General features: G+C 35.9%; 2 protein-coding genes across 4 annotated transcripts; one reads left to right on the top strand and one right to left on the bottom strand.

The window, feature by feature from the left end:
• Positions 1–425: 425 nt before the first annotated feature.
• Positions 426–20290, top strand: LOC6557920 (galactosylgalactosylxylosylprotein 3-beta-glucuronosyltransferase P). Of its 3 annotated transcripts, none has more exons than XM_032741556.2 (8): positions 426–629; positions 1320–1489; positions 14431–14476; positions 14538–14967; positions 18817–19003; positions 19107–19264; positions 19464–19754; positions 19816–20290. In XM_032741556.2, exons 4-8 carry the CDS (start codon positions 14791–14793, stop codon positions 19927–19929), a joined length of 927 nt encoding a protein of 308 aa, XP_032597447.1. In that variant the 5' UTR covers positions 426–629; positions 1320–1489; positions 14431–14476; positions 14538–14790; the 3' UTR covers positions 19930–20290. The 3 variants fall into 3 exon arrangements, with proteins under 3 accessions (XP_032597447.1, XP_032597444.1, XP_032597454.1); XM_032741553.2 differs by having other exon boundaries at positions 1264–1489; XM_032741563.1 differs by lacking the exons at positions 426–629; positions 1320–1489; positions 14431–14476; positions 14538–14967 and adding an exon at positions 15965–16097.
• On the bottom strand, positions 5686–6784 carry LOC122322573 (fibroleukin-like). The gene is made up of 2 exons (XM_043215345.1): positions 5874–6784; positions 5686–5810 (listed from the first exon to the last, which is right to left on the bottom strand). Exons 1-2 carry the CDS (start codon positions 6782–6784, stop codon positions 5699–5701), a joined length of 1023 nt encoding a protein of 340 aa, XP_043071280.1. The 3' UTR covers positions 5686–5698.
• Positions 20291–21963: the final 1673 nt, after the last annotated feature.

Raw genomic sequence — 21963 nt, 5'->3', positions numbered from 1 at the left:
CACATTTTAAAATCGACCGCGCAACTCAAAGCTGTAATTTTACATATGTGTGTTAAAAGATAACAGCGTTGGGCATTCTGTTATTGGCAGCGCTCTGTTAACGCAAGCACAGCTGTGTCATCCATAAGCCTTTAACAGCATACACCCCCACACAAATGTACAGTGGAATGTAAAAGCTGTAGATAAGAGCACTTAAATTCTTAATATGTGTATTTATTTAATATACAAATCGGAAAAGGTTCTACAATTTATACTATGTGTATGTTTGCATATGTAAATAACACTTTAGATACATGCGAGCATAAACTGCTGGCGTTCAGTGTAAAATGGGGGTATCAAAATGCTGGTCGAGCAGCGGTTTCTTGTTTCCGTTCCGTTTCGTTTTGCATTCAGTCGCATTCGGAATAACAGTACGTGCGGGTGAGATAGCAGCGTGCGTATCGCCGTGCGATTTCTCGTAAATCTACAGTTAGTTTTAGCTAGGCAGTTGGCGCGCCTGGACAACGACAACGTAAACTGCGTTTGGAGTGTCTCTAAATAAGCATAACAAGCAACTCCGTCGTCAAATTATCTCTGTGTGCGGTCTCCGTTAGAATTATAAATATATATACAAGTACAAATATATATACGTATGTATGCGTCTCAATTGAATAAGTATTTAAAACGCCGCATCCTGTGAGAAAAGTGAAACAAAAAAAAAACGGCAAAAGGGCAAGGCAAAAAGAATTTTTGTTATTGGCAGCAGACATTGCCTCTCTTTGTCGCAGGCTCTCGTATGCGTCCTCTCTGTCTCTCTCTCTCTCTCTCTCTCTCTCTATCTCTCTCTATCTCTCTCTGTGGTCTGTCTCCCCCGTATTGCCGTATTGCTCTATCCCTATCCATCCGCCCAACGGCTCATTCGATTTTCCTTCTGTTTCTTCCGCGTGTGCGTGTGCTGCTTGTTGTTGTTGTAGTTGCTGCTTTTTCCTGTTTCATTGCTTACCTTTTTTGTTTTTTACTATTTTATTTACACTTTTCGGTTAAAGGTGCGCGCGCTTTGCAGGTGAAAAGGGGCTCGCTTTTTGCTCACACCTGACTCTTGCTTTCCTATTTAATTTTTTTTTTTGCTTTTTTTTGTCGACTGCCCCTGTTTGCAAGTTGCTCTGGCAACAACAACACAACAATAACAGCACGAGTCGCGAGCTTATGTTATTTCTACTTCCCTTTTTATGTATCAAACAACACGAAAACTCGATTCAAAAAACCCGAACGTGCCAAAAAAAGAAACCATTTTAACCGCTTTGAATTTATCGCAACAACAATAACAAAAACATTTGCAGCTGCACACCTGCAAATGATCAGGCGAAACAAAAACGAGAGTAGTCGATTTTTTGCCTAAAAAGAATGGCACAGAGTGGAGCCATCAAAAGTGTCGCTGCTGCCGCCGTGCGAAACGTTCGTGTTCCGCCCAACCAGACTGTGACTGGGAGCCATCCAACCATCCCTCGAGGTAAGTGCACATATGTGTTAGTATTAGTGTGTGTGTGTGTGTGTGTATGTGTTTGTCTGTTTCTGTTTCTGGATGTTATATCCCCATTAGCATCGTGTGTTGTTGTTCAAATTAGCTAAGCAGCTGCTAATTGGGGTGGCGAACTGTGAAAAAAACGCTGCTAACTGAAGAAAATAGGAGAATGGAAGGCGAATGGGGTATGTGGTGCCTCAGGGAGCACAGGCGGCAATTGTTTTAGGGATTGAAGAGACCCAGTGCTAATAAGAACATCAATTGACAAGCACTAAGATTATTGACTCACAAAATCGATTCAAGTAAGTTTCTAATCTTTACGAGTACACTGTAAAAATATATGGGTTAAATTTAAAAAAAAAATTACTTAATTTGTATATATTGAACAATATTTAATGGAAGCAAGTATTTTTTAAAATTATTGTTATTTTATTATTATAACTGTAATACTATATACGTAACTAGTGGTTGAAGTCTTCAGGAATATATTACAATTACAATATACATATATTACAATAGATGTTTTTTCAGATTATTTCCAATTCATTTCCATCGATTTAGTTGTGATTTATTTTGACAAAAAATATAATTTACCACTTTGTACTTAACAATGTATGTTTGAAAAAGAAACCAAATCGGTACGCGAACAACAGGGGACTTGTGCTTTAGGAATATTCACTCCCACTGGCCACATTTAATATGCAAATGGCTGATGGGGATGTCCTGTTGACTGGCCTGTCCTGGCCTGGCCTAGTGCTCCTTCTGCCGCCCTTCCTCTCCTTTGCAACATGTGCGTGCTTGCGAAATCTACGCGCACAAAAAAATTATTAACAAAGGCCCCCCCGAGGTGCGACTGAGGATGAGATATCCACACACACACACACGCGCACACACACCTATATATGTGCATATGTAGACAAAATGCGGGAGGCGTTTCGTCGCCTTCAAGCCCTCGGGACAGACGCAGTGCGGCTGTCGAGCATGAGCCCCGAGCCCCGTTCCCCGCAACACCTCTGCTCCGGTTAATGGAATTTTAGTATGTGTGTGTGTGTGTGAGTGTGTGTGTGCGTGCGTGTAAGTGTGAGTAAGTGTGTGCCCCAAAGAGTCGAGTAATTTGTGTCACGTTTTAATTTTTCACGCAGCTCGGTAGGATATGGTAACTAACACACACATATTGTATATATATATAAATATATATATACATATAGTATTTCAGAGTATATATATATATATATATGTGTGTACGTATATGTGTTGTGCCTCCCCTCGCTGTGATTATGACAATTAAGATTGCGTAGAGCTCTAGTCTAGTTTCTGTTTCTGTTTCTGGTTTTTTTTTTTTCAAAATTCAAAAGAGTTTATTGTGTACTTTGTTTTATGTTTTAATGCTTGTTTCGTGTTTCCGAGTAATTGTATTTTGTGTACATTTTACAAGCTTTAAGGAGAACTATCTGAAAGTTTTCGCTTAAGTGTGAATAATCAGGATGTCGAAACCGAAAGTGAAGGTAAAGAATTGTTTTCAATTATTGCTTTTAGCGTTTCGCTATTTTAATGGACTAATAATTCAATAACTTGGCTTAATGTTTAATTTCTGTTCTGAATTTCCTGGTAAAAAAAAATAGAAAATATTAATTTAATTATTGAAAACTGTAAAAACATCAAGCATACATTTTCATTTCTGTATCTGTATTGAAGAGTATGTTATTTCTCAAATTTCGCTTTGAGTCGCATTCTTAAACGTTGTAGCTAGAAATAATCATTGTCATAATGCTTGGTTAACATTGTGGACTATTTAGCGAAAGTGACTCATAATGCTGCAAGATGATGGAGCAAAAGGAGCAGCTCGAAGGCAGATAGTTTGCCTGGCTTGCTTGCTGCCACAAAAGATGACAAAATATGCCAGGGCAACGTTTAAGCTATTTGTAAATCCTTTTTATGCAGCACAATGCAAACATGCTCGAATTGCTCATTCTACTGTTTTGCACCAGTCAGAATTCTGTTGTCAGCTGTCAAGCAAAAGTTTATAGGAGAAACTACAACAAACCAAGACAAAAACTATCCGCAGGCGACATTTTTTCATCTTTGCTTCCCATCACTTCACTTCAGCTTTTGACGGAAGGCAAAATATTTTAGCTACAAATTGTGTACTTTATTGGAAGACAAGTATTGTTTGAACATACAACTTTCTAATGGTTTTATTCGACTTAATACTTTTAAATTAAAAGAGAGAGAGAAAACTATTGCGCTTCAAACACAATTTGAGCTTTAAATATTTCTTTGTCCTCGAATTCGATCTTTAACAAGTTGAATAGCATAAATTTCAGTTTTCAGTATATATCTTCCTTTGCAAGAATTTTCCGGTTCGGCGATTCGGGCTCTCTTTTTCTTGGGCACGCAAGTCATTTGATGGATTCGGTGTCCCATTCCAGACGTTTCCGACCCCGGGGTGGTCCGAGTGAAAAGTAACTGCGTAAGTTGAACTGAATGGAATGACTGCGGACAGCACATGAATATCAACAACAACAACAAACTGTAGCAGGATGAGGACTTCACTCAATTTGACAAACATGACACAGAAAGCCCCGGAGCTGACTTGCAATTTGGCCAGGACAGACACTCAAGCGGTTGAGCAACTGCGCGACAAGTCCTGTTCTTGTCCTGCCTCCTAGCTATGCCATGCTATGCTATGCTCGTCCTCGCTGCCTGCCACTGGCAATTACATTTTTAAAATGCCATTTCGAAAGCAACGACGAAAAAGTAGGACTGACTACCTCCTAAAAACTGTCGCAGCATATTGGTCATATTTTCACACAAAATGCGCCTTAATTGAATTCGACGAATTGATGGCTGTGAAGCAACAATACGACTGCATTTGAACAAACATAGTCTGCTATCCACTGATTTTCGAAAAAAAAAAAAATACTTTTTAATAATGAATTTGTTACTAGTTTAATATTGCATTGAAAGTTGAAAGACGCGATTCTGGCTCGATTTGCATGTTCAAATTATGAACACAAAAAAGTGTTCGGGAAACGCTTCAAAACCTTGCACATCCTTAGTCAGAATTACAATTTTACAAGTTGCAACAGCAACTTAATTATTATGTTTTGTTACTTGGAATTTACCTCTAACCTGACGCCAAAAAATAAAACACAACCCAGTCACACATTGTTTGATTTTTTCTTTGTTTTTGCCAGTGTAGCTCTGGCACTCATGTGCTGGCGGAGGCAAGCGATGTATGTATGTGTTTATGTGGCTGCAGGTTATTCAATTTTGTGCGCCTTTGTTTTGCTTGCCACTTTCGCATGCCGCTCTGCATTACTTGAGTCGCCTGGTGCCAACTTTGTCATCGTCGGCCAGTGGCAGCAGTTGCCCCTTGGATCATTCAAGGACCCAGCTCGAATGCAGTCCCAGCTTGCTCCTCTTGGCCGCCAGTCAAGTGGGTCTCTCACCCCCACCTTCCCACCTTCTCAAAGTCCGATTCGACTTGAACTCGTTTCGCTTGGGACTTTGGGCGAAATTTTGCCTGCATTGCAATTTCTCACATTTTTGTCTTTCTCTCTCTCTTTCTCTCTCTCTCTGTCTGTCTTTCTCTGTCTGGCTACATTGTTTTTCTTATTGTAATTGAATTGGCAATTTTGACAATTTTTCACTTTTTCTCAGTTGGCGCACAGCTCGATTTGCCAAAAGAAATGGAATTTTCTTTTATAATTTGACGGAAAGACATTCGCAATAGCTGCTGCGGCACTCGAAATTGATTATCTAAGAAAGTTTGCTGAAAATACTTGCACATGAAGAGCCCTTAAAGAACTGCAGTAATGAGAACAAGAAAAGTATAATTTTTTTTTGCGTAATACGAATCCGAATATGAAATACAAAAAAATACTCGAAAAAGCATGCATAAACACCAAGTAACATTAAAACTGACCAGTTTATACCTTGAACCGATTAAAAATGTGTAAAAAGAGTATAAGTAATATAAATAAAAAAGTATATAACAGAACGATGCATCTATGATCCGGTAAAGTGTATATATATTATTAATCAGAATCACTAAGGGGCTTCTAAATTTTGCTTGCCAGGTAGAAGTTCATCAAATTTGTTATAACTGCAGTGCCAATTTATTTATTTAAGAATTTATGTAAATATACTTACAACTCGAAAGTACAATTCATATTTGCATCATTTGTATCACTTTTATATTATTGCTGGGCGTATAAGCATTTTGGCACTTTTGACTGCGCCATTCCAATATAGACCATCGTCCCTCCAGTTATGGTAACTTTTATAGTACTTTGCATTTAAATTACTGTAGAGAATGTAAGAAAACAGTTAAATATTTGAGAGATGATGCAGAGTCTCATTTACTTACTGCCAAATACATGCATTGTTATACCACCATCCACCATAGTACTGCAATGCACAATTGCCATTAATCCAGTTATCATTATCACGATCATATGTCGTAAATTTCTGATGATTGTTAAAATATGACATCGTATCTCTGGAATCGCCACTGAATCCATTTATGCTCAGTTGGTATTCATCACGTTCGGCAGCAATTTCAAATTGTTGATATCTCGCATATTCTGTTTGGCCATTAAAATGTTCCAGATGTATATAGAGTTCATAGGGTTTGGAGCTCGTCAAGCGATGGACTTTATCCAAGCCCAAGAAGAAGTCGCCATCAAAAGAGCCAAAGCCTTCACGGTATGTTGTCCAATTCCTGTGGAAATTCTCATTGCCTCTTATGCGCTGCTGGATAACTGTCCATCCAGGACCTGCTGTCTCCGAGTCGCATAAGACATCAAAGGTATAATTAGAAAAACTGATTTTATGAACACCCGCCACATCTCCAAAGGCAGAGCAATCTATTTTGGTTATCTCACTTAAATTCTCCCATTTCACATCACTTTTTATGACATTGTTTTGTAATTTGTATAATTGTTGGTTCTGATGGCTGATGGTTTTTTTATGTTCCTCCAACTGCATATTATATTCCTGCAATTTGATTGCATCGCTATCGATTTGACGTTGTAGTGTATTTTGTAAATTGGATATTTGTTGGTCCTTTTGCTCAATGATTTTATTATGTTCCTCCAATTGATAGTTTAACTCTTTCAATTTGATCGCATCGCTATCGATTTGATGTTGCTTGGAGATAACATCTCTTGCACAACTCTGAGGACTTTTCTGCGAAGTGGTGTATGTTTTTAATTTGTTGCTCATTTCGTTTATAACGCTGCTTTGCTGCACGCTGGTAGACTTGAAAAGATCTAACATAATTCTCAAGTCATTATTCAGACCTTTAGTTAATATATGATCACCCAACTTTTCGCGTAGTTCTTCAATTTCTCCATTCAGAATGGATGTTTTATTATCATTGCTTTCCACTTTTGCCTTCAGCGCTTTTATATAGTTGAGTAGTGGTTCCACAGCCTTTTGAACATATGATCCGCACTTTTCCTCCTCTCTTCTCGTTGCTGGCGATGACTGATAAGTATTATTATAAGCCTCGATTGTCTAATATATTTATTTCCTCTTTGCTTACCTCATTTTGGTTTGTTGCAGCTACGATCAGAATCAGCGTTGCGCTTAAAATGAAGAAAACGCAATTTAATTTCATCTTTTTCTGCTATGGTCTGGTCTCAAGAGAAACAGATTTAGACTGAATGTTTAAAATCGGATTCGTAACATTTTATAGCATTGGCCAGAGACACAGAAACAGGTTAGAAGATGTTAATAAGAGAGCGAACGATGCTGTTATCAAGTACCACTGATAATAATGGCCTTAGTGGCAAAATTCAATAGCTCGACTGTTTCGTAAACAGACATTTCACATTTCACGTCACACAAGGTTAATATTTTGAGTTCGCAGCAAGAACCAAAACACATTTTGCACACATTTTACATTTAATATTATTTACTACAGATGTACATTTATAAATATGCTTATAAAGTTCAGTTTGAAGGCGGCATATTTGCCAATTTAGCAAACTTGTATGCTTTTGAGTGCGGGCTTTCATTTAAATCATGAATAATGATTTATTTATTTATTCTTACATTTATTTATTTATTCTTATATATTCCTGATCAGCGTTAACCGACTAGACGATTTAGCCTGTATGATGAATTTTAAATACCATATGCAGATTGAGTTTATTTCAGCTTATCGATAACTGCCCGCATTTTTCGAATTTCGATACAAATTATATATCGATTAAAGTACAATATAGAATTAAGTTGAGTGGTTGCAAGCTTAAAAGCTATGTTGCTACAAAGATTTGGAATTTCAATTCCCTGCTTGCCTCACAATGAGTCGCTTGTGATATATGTGATAAATATATATCTATATATATGTATATATATACATATATTGTACGATTATAAGCCACAAACGGATCGAAACTTCCGTTCCATTGTAGAGGCACAGTAGCATAGTGTAGTACGTATACATCATATGTACTTTTACATATATAATGCTTATAGACCGCTTTTTTTGATGTTCATGCAGAACAAGAACACAGAATGCGAACAGCAAAAAAATATAATAAAACAAAAAACAGCACCAACAACAACGACAATAATAATAAAAACAAAAAGAATACAGAATACGAATGAAAGCAAAGCTAAACCTTAACACAACATTATGAATTTATGGTTATCAGTATATATATATATATAAAAGCATATATACATATACTCATACAAAAGCTAAACCATTTAGGAACCGCTATAGAAAATGAATTCTAATCGGTTAAGCGTTCCTTTCCATATCAGTATGTGCACATATATCTATCTGTATATGGTTACAGACCTAAATACATACTTACATATTCATATATTGTTTTGCATATATAATTTTTATTTTATCACAAGTTGTCGAACCGCTTAAGTCGCATTGTTATTTACTTTGTTTTTTTTTTTTTTGTTTTTCTAGATACACAAATACTTTTCTAAGTACTCACGACTAAATGACGGAACCTAAACAATCGATTTTTGTTGCGCCTCTTCAACCATTATTCATTCTTTATCAATTTGCTATCATTTCAACACAAACAAAAAATACATATACTTATCATTAAGTCAAAACTGCAATTTCTCATGAAAATGAAGTGCAATTTAAATGCATATGTCACAGAAAATTCCAAATTCCATATACAAGTAATTTTGCGAATTGCAAATGTTTCACAAATCGTTCGGATTGAAAATATGTGCCTGCAAAAAATATTAAAAAAAAAAATAAAATAAATAAAAGACCAATAGCACTCTCTTTAATTAAGAGAAAAAGTACTTCTGTCTCAGTTGTTTGAGCTTTGCTTTGATGATTTGTGTGTTCAAAAGGTAAGGCAACTACTGAACCCAAAAAAAAATTGCAAACACAGCATTTCTATAGCAATTAAACGCGAAGGTTCAAGCATTATGCATAATGTATATGTATAGATATTTGGCTTGCCTGAGACTTGAAGCCTCTGCCCACTTCGATGTCTTTCGGCGTTTCTCAGTTTCTGTGGAATAATGTGGCCCAACTCCTGCTGTACATCGCTATGATACGGAACCCTTCAAAGGACTAGCCAATTGTGTCATCCGACTTAATTTACCTTTGTTCGTATCTTAGCAACTACTTTATATAGCCATTCGCCAATCGTCATCGTAATCGTCGCTAAAAAGTCATTAAGCTAGATTAGAAAAAAGGATCCAATCTCTTAGTTTATTATTGCCAGCTTAGTATTTCTTTCAGAGGAATATGAATTTAAAAAATATTCCCTATTTGCATTAATTTCATTAATTATGTAGCTATCTATTCTATGGCTTAAATTTACTTATAATTTACAAAAAATTTGTGCAAATACTTCTTATTTAAGCCAAAAGATTTCGTTACGTGAATTTTTATTATTTTTTTTTTTTTTTGAGTAGAAGCAGTATTAATTGGCTTACATTGGAACATAAATCCTTTAACAACTTTGTAATTTGTATATATATATATAAATATATATTTGTATATATGTATGTACATATTGATAAGCGACAGTTTGAGTTGAAAAGAAATATTGCACACCGATAGATCCTAGTAATTCCTGTAGATTGTCTGTAATCAAACGCAGAGCTCTATAGAGTGTTACACAAACATTCAAGACAAGTACATAATTGATCGACACTTATTGATTACTATTTTTGCAATGTGCAGCAATAGATACGAAATGGAATGGTACGGAACTAATAGACACATGATTTGAAGACCTGATGACTCCGAAGTATCTAATCTTATTATGAATTTCCTTTGATTGTTGAGTCAACGTAAATTAACCCGAGGTAATATCCAATATCTTATAATATTCCTGCCACACCTGTTTTTCCCACTCTTCGTTCACATTTCCATAAACTGTTGCGCTCTTAACTTTCAGTTTTGCACCTTGGGGCCCAAACAAACTTGTTGGTGGGATGGGGCGAGTAGCAACAGTTGCCCCATCGACTGCCCCAAAAGAATGGTAGACAACATTTGTGATTCCTGTCCCTGGGCCTGTGCGTGCCTTCAATTGATGATGGCTTTTTGGGCCTCCTTTGTTCAGCACGGAAATCAACCTTTAAATACAATGGGTTGCATTTGAAAAATGTTGATAACAATTTGTAAATTGTTCACGTAACTTTTGTCTATTAGGAATATCACGAAAATTAGTTAATTGGATTGTATTTGCGAACCAAAGGAGTTTTAAAGATTGCTGAATAAATTTCTATCATATTATTATATATTTTCTGTCCAGCTAAACACCCGTTTTGACAACTGTACAATGCTGGACATTAGGCTAATTGATAAAAAAAAAACAGCGATAAGCCCTAAGCCCTGCTACCCTTGCCAGCCTAATTTGCTTCTCATCAGATTTATGGAGTTGGCTTTGATTTGGTCATTTAACTGTTAAATAACTTTGAATGAGCTATTTCATATAATTATGTGAATCATTTTCTGTTATTGTGATATTTAAGCTACCAATTTGAATCACACGCGGCAACTTCCAAAACCTATATGTCCTGAACCCATTGAAAATGTGAAAAGGTTTCTAACGAAGCAGGAACTTTTCTTTTTCTGATGATTTACATTGTTATCCGTAATGAAGTGACGATCAGGCTCTAAAAATTTGCAATTTATTTATTTGATAATTAGTGTAATTATATTTTCTAATCGAGAATACAATTCATATTGCAGTGTAGTTAGTTTTCACGATCATATGTCGCAAATTGCTGATTATTGTTATATTCGGACATCCGATTTGTGGCACTGCCACTGAATCCACTTCAACTCAGCCAGCAATGGCAAATCGATGATATCTCATATTCGTTTTCCCAATTAAAGTATTCCAAATTTATAAACAGTCCTTGGGGTTGGGTGCTCGTCAAGCGATGGACTTTCTCCAAGCCCAAGAAGAAGTCGCCATCAAGGGAACCAAAGCCTTTACGGTATGTTGCCCAAGACCTGTTGAAATCTTCTTGACCGTTGATTCGCTGCTGGATAACTGTCCATCCAGGAACACCCGGAGCATCTCCAAAAGGATCGCAATCTAATTCGGGCTTCTCATTTAATTCTTTCAATTTCTGTTCATATTTGTTTTAATCGATTTGTATATTGGATATGTGTTTGTCCTTTTCCTCTGTGGTTTTCTTATGTGCTTAACTCCATCAATTGGATTGTATCGATATTTATTTTACTTTATTGCGCATTATATAAATTGGATATTTCTAGTTCCTTTTGCACAAATATAAATATTATCGCTCTAGTAAATTTATATACAAAAGTGTATATCATTTAATCAAAACCGTTTGAAAACCATGGCAAAAAAATGTATTTTTGGACTTATTCATTTCACATTATATAAATATAGATTGTTAAATAATTACTACCACTTAATATCATAAGATAAGCCATGCAAATTGATTTAATAGACAAGCGACCTCCAGCTACTTCTATCTTATCGAAATGTTTTCATGAATAACCGAATTGATATAGATAAGCTCATTAACATTTTTATTATTATTATTTATAGTTGCCCCGCCTAAATATGACGAATATGCAAGCATAATTACAATTTGAAGACAAATATTAATATTTGGATAAAGAATACTATTGTTGCCAGCTATGTGAGGTTAATTACCTTAATGTAACTTGTATCTAATGTATCGTAAAATAATTGTCATTGTTCCCACTGGTTTCATTTCATTTCGATTACAATACGAGCATTAAAACATGCCATCAAATATTACTAGCACGTAGCACGTTCAGAAGCTTTACTATTCGATATGATATACGGATGTGCCTGATATACTATAATTCATTGGGGCATGAACAATGTTTGGTAGGACGAAAACGAAACTTGGAGTTCTCGTAGCTAATCCATTAAATTTGAAATATGATTTCGCCAGCGACAAATGCAATAAGTTTTGGTGCCAAGTTGAGAACTGGATCTGGGTATGTGTTTTGGGTCAGGGCTAGTCAGGGCCAAGCAGGGCACACACAAATCATGCGAAGAGTTGGCTTTCTTCACAAGACTCGATTTCACATTGGCTCCATTTTTTTTTCTTTGTGCTTGTGAATCCCTTTCCACCCCCATCGAACACAAGGCCACCTCAAATATTACGCAATTGTTTGTGGGCACCCACACATGAACATAGATGGCATCATCCAGCTGAGATCTGCTCTCCACAGTGGTGTGTGCCCGGCGTCGGGATTATGAGTTAAGTAAATTGAAATGGAGCTGAAAACAGCGCATTCCATGCCGCAAAATGAATAAGCGTCGCACATTCGCAGAGCATTATCCATTTTGGGTTTTGGTTTTGGTTTTGCAGTTGAAATTAAATTCAAATTTCTCCTTTTTGTGCAGTATATTTGCAGTGGTCTACTGAAGCAATATGCATCAAATAGTTTTTACTTATTTGGATATATACTTTATGGCAGAGATGGTTCCTTCTCTCCTTTTTAATTGATTCAGGCTATAAATATATGGTTAATGACAAGGCGATACAGTCCTTTCCTACGTTTTGCAAGGCAAATTGCTTTCGCTTCTCATAATATTATGTGGGTGGTTATTTTTACTGTTTTGAATCCCAATCGCAATCGCAATCGCAATCCGACAATGTTACGTTCAAGGACATGGCATCCGGGTCTAAAGAGCGACAACTGTGCGCCCTGCTGTTATGCCAACCAGCCAGTTCCCGTTCGCTTCCCGTAAGGCAGACTGCAAAGGTATCATTCCACTCGGAGTTCTCCAGTTGGCGCCCACTTTTCGCATTTGGCTTTCCACTTTTAATATCTATCTGCATTGTGCTCTTGTTTATGAATGCGAATGTCTGTTCTTATTTTGTGTATATATCTCTGTGTGTGTATCTGTGTGTGTGTATGTGTGTGTATCTGTGTGTGTGAATTTGTTTCTTTCCCTTTATTTGTAATTTTTGATGTCCGTGCGTCCGTGTGTCTGCATGGAGCACAGAGGGCGGACTGAATTGTCATGTAAATGGGTTAAGTTCTGACACTAAATTGTTTTTAGCTTTTTTTTGTTCTTCTTGGCTTTATTGCTTTGACATGTTGTTAAATGAATTTTCATTAAACATTTTTGCCGGTCTGTCAAGCAGCCTGAAAACGTTTTTCTTTCGACCCTTTTACAGCATAGATTTCGCCATTTTCATTCAATGGCCAATAACAAGATTGGCAACATATTTACAAGAAACATGTATGTCTTTGATATTGCTCTTGTTCTTGTTGTTTACATATTTGCCATTTGTTTTGAATGCAATTTCAAATTGAATTGTTTGAAAATTTCCTAAAATTGCACAAATGTTTGAGTTGTGTATGCGAACTTCTATGTTCGCAGGAAAGAGTAACTGAAATCATGCTTAAAGCCGAACTCAGATCTCGCGTGCAGTGTTAATTGCAAAGGCAAACTTGCTATTAACTTTGCATACAGCTGAACTATATATATATATATATATTGTGGCATATAAGAACTAACGCAAGTTGCGTATGGCAAAAATTAAAAAAGCGGCGCCCAACTTTAACAAGCGTGCTGCAAACAAAGCAAAAAGATTTTAAATTGGCCATTGAACTTTCATATCAGCAATGGGTGAAATGAATTTTATTTTATTTTTTTTTGTAAAAATGCTTAAACACGCGAACAAGCAACAGCCACGCCCACTTATGCATAAGGGGCAGACTTGTTGAAAATCAACAACAATAAACAACATAAAAGTGGGCGAAAAAGTTAAACAAGGCTTAGTTAACAAATCGACTTGGATCACATAGTTGAAATGCGGAAAACTGTTTAATATTGATTTATCATTATACAACAGATAATTTAACTTCTTGTCTACAGGGTATCTCAGCACCATCACTTAACAAATTCTTAAACTCCTTGCTTAAATACAATCAAAACTATCCAATTCAAAACTTTTAAGTTGGTCGCATTAAACATTAATTTGTTTATTGGTTTATTGCCATATTGATGGAATACTGACACAATTGACAACTAATTTGTATTTAGCAATTAGAAGACACGAAACACAGTTTTGTTATCGCTGCTTCCCAGTTATCAGACTCAATTAGTGGAAACAGCACAATTTGATGTATACATTTTTGAGTAATTTTCCTCTGTGGTTTTGATTTGGATTTGAATATTAATATTTTTTAAATTAATTAATATATCTTATATATAATGCCTGATAGCATTATCTATGTTTTCAACAGTTGCGTATTTCAATTAATGAAATGATATTTAATCTCGTTTATTTGTGCAAAGCAATCAACCACAATTGAAATTTATATGACTGTTGGGTTTTTTGTATACTTTTAATTTCATAGTGCGTATATAAGATTTGCTTTACGGTACAATTTGTATCAATGATTGATTCTTTAATGTTTGTAAAATATTCTTTACGTTTTTCCCCAGTTGCGTCATGCGCTTAAATGGAGCTATGGAAATATATGCAATAAATGTGAGTAATATATAAGTAAATAAAATAATATGTTGCCTTATTTTGTTTGAATATTATTTAGATACCAGTGCGTAGTCGTTTATTGCCCCGACAACAGCGTAAAACAATCACAAAATAAAGGGGAAAAAAAAACAGAGGTGGAGAATAATGCTTCTGAGGCAAGCACAAAAATGTAAATCTGCAAAGAGTAAACATATTATTCAAAAGTTGCAACCAAAGCCAAACGAATGAAATCAAAATACCAAAGTCGAGTTACGAGACCAAATCGCAAAAAAACCAAAAAGCAACAACAACAAAAAGAAATATAACAATATATGCTTCTGATACAGGCCAAAGATACGAAAATGACTGGAAATCTCAGCAACAAAATGGCCCTGGGCAAATCCATTAAAATGTACCTGACCATATTCGTAGCCACGACTTGCATCTATATGGTACTATATCAGTATCACATGTCCCGACAGCCGCTCGCCACCAACGAGGTCGTCAAGGTGAGTATTCCAAATGGAAAGTTATAGATACACACACCCAACTGTTAGATATCATTTATGATAAGCCGGCACCTTATACCTTCCCATGTTATGTTTTGGCCTTGAGGAAATTGCTTGAAAGTTTGTCGTGTTAGCGTAAGTAGTACAATAAATAGCACACGACAATAACCGATAGTTTCGAAGATTCACACTTTTTTCGAATGCATCCATTCATTTAGTAAAATAGTCGCAAACGTGTTTACTTGTCTAGATATCCATTTATATCGGTATAGACTTTAAGCAAACTGAATAATTGTTTGCATGCTTGACAGTTCAGTTCAGTTGATGCTCCCAACTCACATTACATTAAAAATATATATAATACTATATATAAAAAATACTACTTGAAGAATAGAGTAGTGGTCGTGGTATGGGAACATTTAACAGTCAATTGTCAAGCTTGCAACATTTAGAATACTCCCTTGGCCAGCGAGCTATCTAGATAGTTTTTGGTCTATGTGTCTATATACATAATACATCAGCCTCATATGACAATGTTTCTTTTGTTCTCGTTCTCTACGTTCTCTCTATGCCTTAACAACATCAAATAATAATCACTAATGATGTAGCAACCAGAAAAGTCATCATCGTCATCGTCATCGTCATCGTCATCGTCATCGTCATCGTCATCGTCATACATCGCATCATTTTTGTGGGCACCAATGCCAAACAGCTTCTACAACTCCACCCAAAATACCACAATGGGACTGGGACAGGGACATGGTGGTGGTGCAACTAATGTCACATACTCGTCCACCGCAACCAGTTCTGGTCCTGTTAATGCCTCCGGCTCGTCCTACTTCTTCTACTCGACGGTTTCATTGCCACTGATATTGTCATCGGCCTCAGATGCCAACAATAACAAAAGCATCTCGACAACAACAACAACAACAGCAGCAGCGACTGCTGGTTTAGCAACAACATCAACAACTACAACAACAACAAAAACAACATCATCAACAACAACAGCATCAACTCAAAAACTAAAAACAACAAGAATCTCCAAACCAAGCCACGCCCAGAACTCAATGGGAAAATCAACGGGTGTCACTCTTAAAATTCGTTCAAAATTTGTTGCCGTTTCCGATCCCGTAAATATTTGTTTGTTATTACATACATACATGCAACTACAACAACTTCACACACTACAAGAGCAGTTCAAACTAACCAATTAGCTTTAAGTTACATTTTATGTTCTTGCTGTACGTGTTTCTGTAATAAGTATCTGTTATATGAGTGCATCGTTTACATAACAACCTATGTATATATAAATACTTGCATCGTATATAGAATATGCAGATAGTTCAGTTACTTGTATGTATATACTTTGTAAATGGGAATTTTTGCACTCGCTGGAATTTCCCGCAGTTGCCATGCTTGCGCTTCATTGACGCCATTCTGCTTTGGTCTTGTTGCTTTGTTTGTTTCCCTTGCACATTTTCCAATTTTCTTAATTCCTTTTTAAGTTGTCTGCCCAAGGCACAAGTGCGTTTCATATTCATTGCAACTGTGGGGATGGAGGTGGAGGTGGCAGACTTCCTGCAGGGCTTGATTTAACTATTACTCGTTCATTTTGTGTGTAGTTAACATGTAGTTTTTAAGCTGGAAAACAGGACTCCTCCTGCCAAAGCTCTCTCTCTCTCTCTCTCTCTTTCTCTTTATTTTAATTTTAGTGTTTGCCATCAAATAATATTACGCTCTGTCCCCGTTTTTTCTTTCTTTAAATTTTCACAATTTCAATTATTTAGCAAGTGGTGCAATTTTAAATTGATCAAATAAATTGCATTTTCACAAAGAATGCAATTTTGTTTGCAAAGCTATGTAGAATTTTGTTTGGTTTTAATAAAATTGCAAATATGAACTGACAACTTTTCTACATATAAATAAAATAATGAATTTAATTCGTAAACATTTATGAATCGATAATCGAATTGGGTTTTTGGAATTTTTATACCTTGAACCCATTAAAAATAAACAAAGTGTGAAACTATATAACAAAAAGAACCCCCTCCAATCCCATTAAATGTATAATGCTATACCCTAAATAGATAATAGATTCGCTGTAAATACATAATTTAAATTGGATTAGAAACTTAGATTTGACTAACCAAAACGTATTTGTATATTGAGTACAATAATATCAGCAAGCCAACTAGGTGTTTAGAAGATGATGTCCAGGGTATCTGCAGGGTATCAGCATTCTAACTTGTTATTACTTATTATTCGCTCGCTGACTTACTTATGTTGTCATGTTGGAATTTGAAAGTTAATGAAGGAGCACCAGTTAGCATTTGCTTTATTGATTTTGGCTTAGGTTCCAGTATGGAACGTAATAAATGTAATGCGATTATGTCAAGTGCTTTTAGACATCATTTACGTAGCTTTAGCTCTACCTACCTGGTACACACACACACACACATTACGTTGATTGATGGTGATGACCTTACTATAGATGTGCACACAATACCATAGTATCCAACTCATTAGTATTGTTAACTGTGAAAAGGGTGTACTCAAATTCAAATTTAAATTCATAGCTCTGTTTGTTCAATTAAGTAGCTGTATCTGTATCTGTATCTAGCGCAAGTGCAAATCTATGCAGTTGGTTGAGTGTTGTTAGCTATTCACTACATTTTTGTGAAGCGTACAAAATTCGCACAAATTTATGGCTACTCCCATTATGAACTGTATGCATGGCGTGGCTTTTTAGGTTAATCAATTGTCAGATGACACCAGATTATAAATAAAATGCAAACAAAAAGATACGCTATATAAAAATAAAAAAAAAAAGAGAAAAAAAAAATTTGCATGAGTCTAATTTGAAAATTGCGCATTGCACATTGAAACCGAAAGAACCGAAACCGCGTAACAGCCAACAATAACAACTACTGCCATTGAATGGCATCAAACTAGTGGGTGTTCCAATTCCACCTAGGGACCAGGCCAGCGAGGGGTGTATGTGGCAGGTCTGACCATGCTGATGATGATGATCCAGATTCTGAATGCAATGAAAAATGCAAGCCAATTGAAAAAGATTCGCTCATTTGTGGATTTCTCCTAGTTAGCAGGCAGTTATAACTAAAAATGCTCTACAGTCAATGTCAAAGGCAGGTCCATTGCTTAATATCAAAGGGTTTGAGTTTGAGTGTAAAGAATATTTAATGAATGACATCATTTTATTATCAAAAAGACAAATCAGCAAATGCTATTTATTAAACAATATTATTTGCATATTAATTAAATAAATTCTTTTTTTTTATGGAAATGTTCTTAGACTTACAGCTAATGTATGATAATAATTGAATTATTTTAATAACCATTTTGTATGCTTCTCTCTTTAGTCACAACTACTTTGTATGCTAATCTGTTATTATTATAAATACTTGTTCTTTTCAATTGCATTTCTGTGCTTCGCTGCGCTTATATTTATTAGAATGTCTATGTTTATTTTGCATATAAATTTGAATGCAGTTTTGTGTGCCAACAGTGGACAATTTGCAAGCTCACACATACATATATAAATATATATATATATATATTTATGCATATGTTTGCCATTTGAGTGGCCTGCTTATAGCGAGTATTCCAACTGACACGCAGCTAAAACCCGGTCAACTAGTGAACTGTTCAACTAGTTAACTTAGCTTGGCTGTGGATTAATTTGCATAATTGCTCATCAAAAGGGAGCTTACGCCGTGTTACGCATGTAAACATAGACACACTTTATAAACGACCATGGAGAACATGTAGTATTAGTACATTTTTGTTTTGTAGCATAAAATAATATGGAACGCTTATCTACCCTAATAGCCGCCACTGTATATTATTACGCCCACTTATCGCCGTCCTGAGCAGCTGGCAGAGCTGACACGACTCGGCTACACGCTAAAGCATGTGCTCAACCTGCTCTGGCTGGTCATCGAGGATGCGAACCGGACGAATCCGTTGGTCGCGCACACTTTGGACCGCATTGGTGTTCCCTACGAGTATCTGGTTGGTGAGTATTGGTCTGTCATTAACATGATTGTCGTTCATTTGAGTGCTATTAACGACCTTGCATACAAACCACACAACCCACACAACACACCACACCCACACAGCGCCGATGCCCGAGCAGTATAAGCTGACGAAGCGTGCCAAGCCCCGCGGTGTCTCCAATCGGAATCGTGGACTCGATTATCTACGGGCCAATGCCACCGAGGGTGTCCTCTACTTTGCCGACGATGATAACACCTACGATATTAACATATTTGAACAGGTGTGTAACTGAAAAGGTCACAGCTACAAATACCATCCAACTGTCATTGAATGCACACGAATTTAGAATGAATTCAGTTTGCACTGGCAAACTTAAAACAAAAGTAATACTGAGTGCTTCTTGAAAATCATACTTGTTAATAATAATCAATTGATCAACCTATATCAATAATTATATATATATGTGAATTCTCAAACAGATGCGCTATACCAAAAAGGTGGCAATGTGGCCCGTTGGCCTGGTGACTAAAACCGGCGTCAGCAGTCCCATTATACGTGCGGGTAAGCTGGATGGCTACTATGATGGCTGGATCGGTGGACGCAAGTATCCGGTTGATATGGCCGGTTTTGCAGTGAGCGTCAAGTTTCTGCACGAGCGGCCGAAGGCAAAGATGCCCTTCAAGCCGGGCTACGAGGAGGATGGCTTTCTGCGCAGTCTGGCGCCGCTGCAGAACAATGAAATTGAACTGCTCGCCGATGAGTGCCGGGATGTAAGTGCAATGCAATTAACCTATACCTGAAATATATGGTTAAATATGTTTGTATCCGCAGATACTCACCTGGCACACGCAGACGAAAAAGAATCCAGCTGCTCTGCCGTTCAACCTGACGCGCTATGGCAACACGAATCTGGCGTTCATTGAGAAGCTGCTGGTGCGGCCGTAGAACGATGCACAAAGGGGACTTAGGATTAGTTAGGATATTACATGATATTTGCGATTACGATTGTGTACGCAGCGAGTGAGCTCACAAAGTGTCCATGACTTTAAACAGTTTGTACAGGTACAATCTTGTGTTTAAGTCGTCCCTCTAAGCCGACTATTATTCATTTTGCACAGTGTAAAGTCTGCAAATTATTATTAATCGTAATCACAATGTACCCCACATACGGATACTACAGATAGACGCATACATATGTACGTAACTTAGTTAGGCTCTAAGCGCACAACTTTATACGATATTTGAAAGCATGGCCAGCTTGATTTGACCCCAGCCGGCATAATTTACATAGCTGCACAGATATTATGTACGTATATATATATATATATATATATATATATATATATATGTATATATATATATGTATATATATATATATATATGTATATATATACATTTGAATTGTATATTATAATGTCCTCGATATATATTTTGTACATATTTGCAATACACGATCATGGTTTAAGCAAAGACTCAATCCAAGATGGTAAATTATTTATAAGCAAAAAGTATTTAAGTGCATTACTTTATGAAAGACAACCGCCTAAAGTTAAGGTTTAGTTCTTAAGTTGAACAACTCTCCAATCATTATAATCGCTTACACATTATTTTCTTTGTGTAAATCACTTAAATCACTCTCGACACCAATGGTTTCTGTTCCTAATACAATACAAACTATATTATTTCATTTTCACTGTGAAAGTTAGTCATTAATTACATAAATTCGCAAAATTGCAATTGTGGCAATAGTTCAAGGCTCTGACAGAGCGCGTATTGAGAACAAGGTGTGTTGGCTCTAAAGTCGGCCAACTACTTATTTAAATAAAGAGCAACGGCGAAGCTATCCGAACTGAAAACAAACAGTACATAAAATGTGGGCCGCAATCATTTCAATAATGCATGTTGACACACTCGTACATCAAGGCGTTGCACCAGACCCCCAACTCGCAGACAGACAGAGAGGCGGACAAATAATAAAAAGAACCCTCTGGTTTGGGTTGGGATGGGCGCGTGGAGCACAAATCGCGTGTCAACTGATACCGTGGGTAATGGCAATTGAACAGGAAAAGCTGCAAATAGTTTCAGAAATTACCGAAAAGGCAACAACACATTTGAGATAATGGTCTTGCTGATGGAATTCAATTACAAAAAGTGGAAATAGTTGCACTGAAACATAAATAAAAGAAAAAGAAATAAATGCCAACCAATATATACAATTATTTGAAGTTTAGGTTAAACATACCTTATCTATAAATATTAATTAAAAAAAAACAGAAAAACACTCAAACAAACTAATAAACTTTTAATATGAGTTACAAACATTGTGCACAAAAACTATGCAAATAATGATATGTAAATATAAAAATTAAGAATAATACAAAATTTCTACAATTTATACAATTGCATATACATACAAATTAAGTATTTATGTACAAGTATTAACAATATTTAGTTAGGCAATTACAAAATCTTTAAAAAGTAATTATAAACTAATCTCATGGGTAAATCTTTGTGAATTGTTATGGCAACATACTAAAATATTCTTATAAATTCTTTAAAGTATATATATTATAAAAATATTCTTGAATATTTCAACTCAAACAAAATACAATTACGAAAACCAATCTACAATTACGAGTAAACTATTCTCCTATTCAAAAAAATACAAAACACATTTTTTTATTAAACAAAACTCTTTAAAAACTGACAAATGAATAACAAGGAACTTCAATCATTTTTGTGCAACAGCAAAACCAACCAACATTTAAATAAAATGATAAACATTTCTTAAATATTTTCAAAATATTTTTCATTTCTATTATGGGTGTACGTCGGATCGTCGAAATATATTAAAATCGAAAGCATATTTTGAAGACCACTTTTTAACTTGATTCTGAAAGCAAAGGACCAAAAGAATTACAATTAATTAACTTTACCCATAAATGATGAGTGTAAAATTCAAAGAGTTTCTTTTAGAAA

This window comes from Drosophila grimshawi, unplaced genomic scaffold (assembly GCF_018153295.1).
Source record: "Drosophila grimshawi isolate 15287-2541.00 unplaced genomic scaffold, ASM1815329v1 contig_44, whole genome shotgun sequence".
Classification (NCBI taxonomy): Eukaryota; Metazoa; Arthropoda; class Insecta; order Diptera; family Drosophilidae; genus Drosophila; species Drosophila grimshawi.
This window is presented reverse-complemented; position numbering and strand designations above follow the sequence as displayed.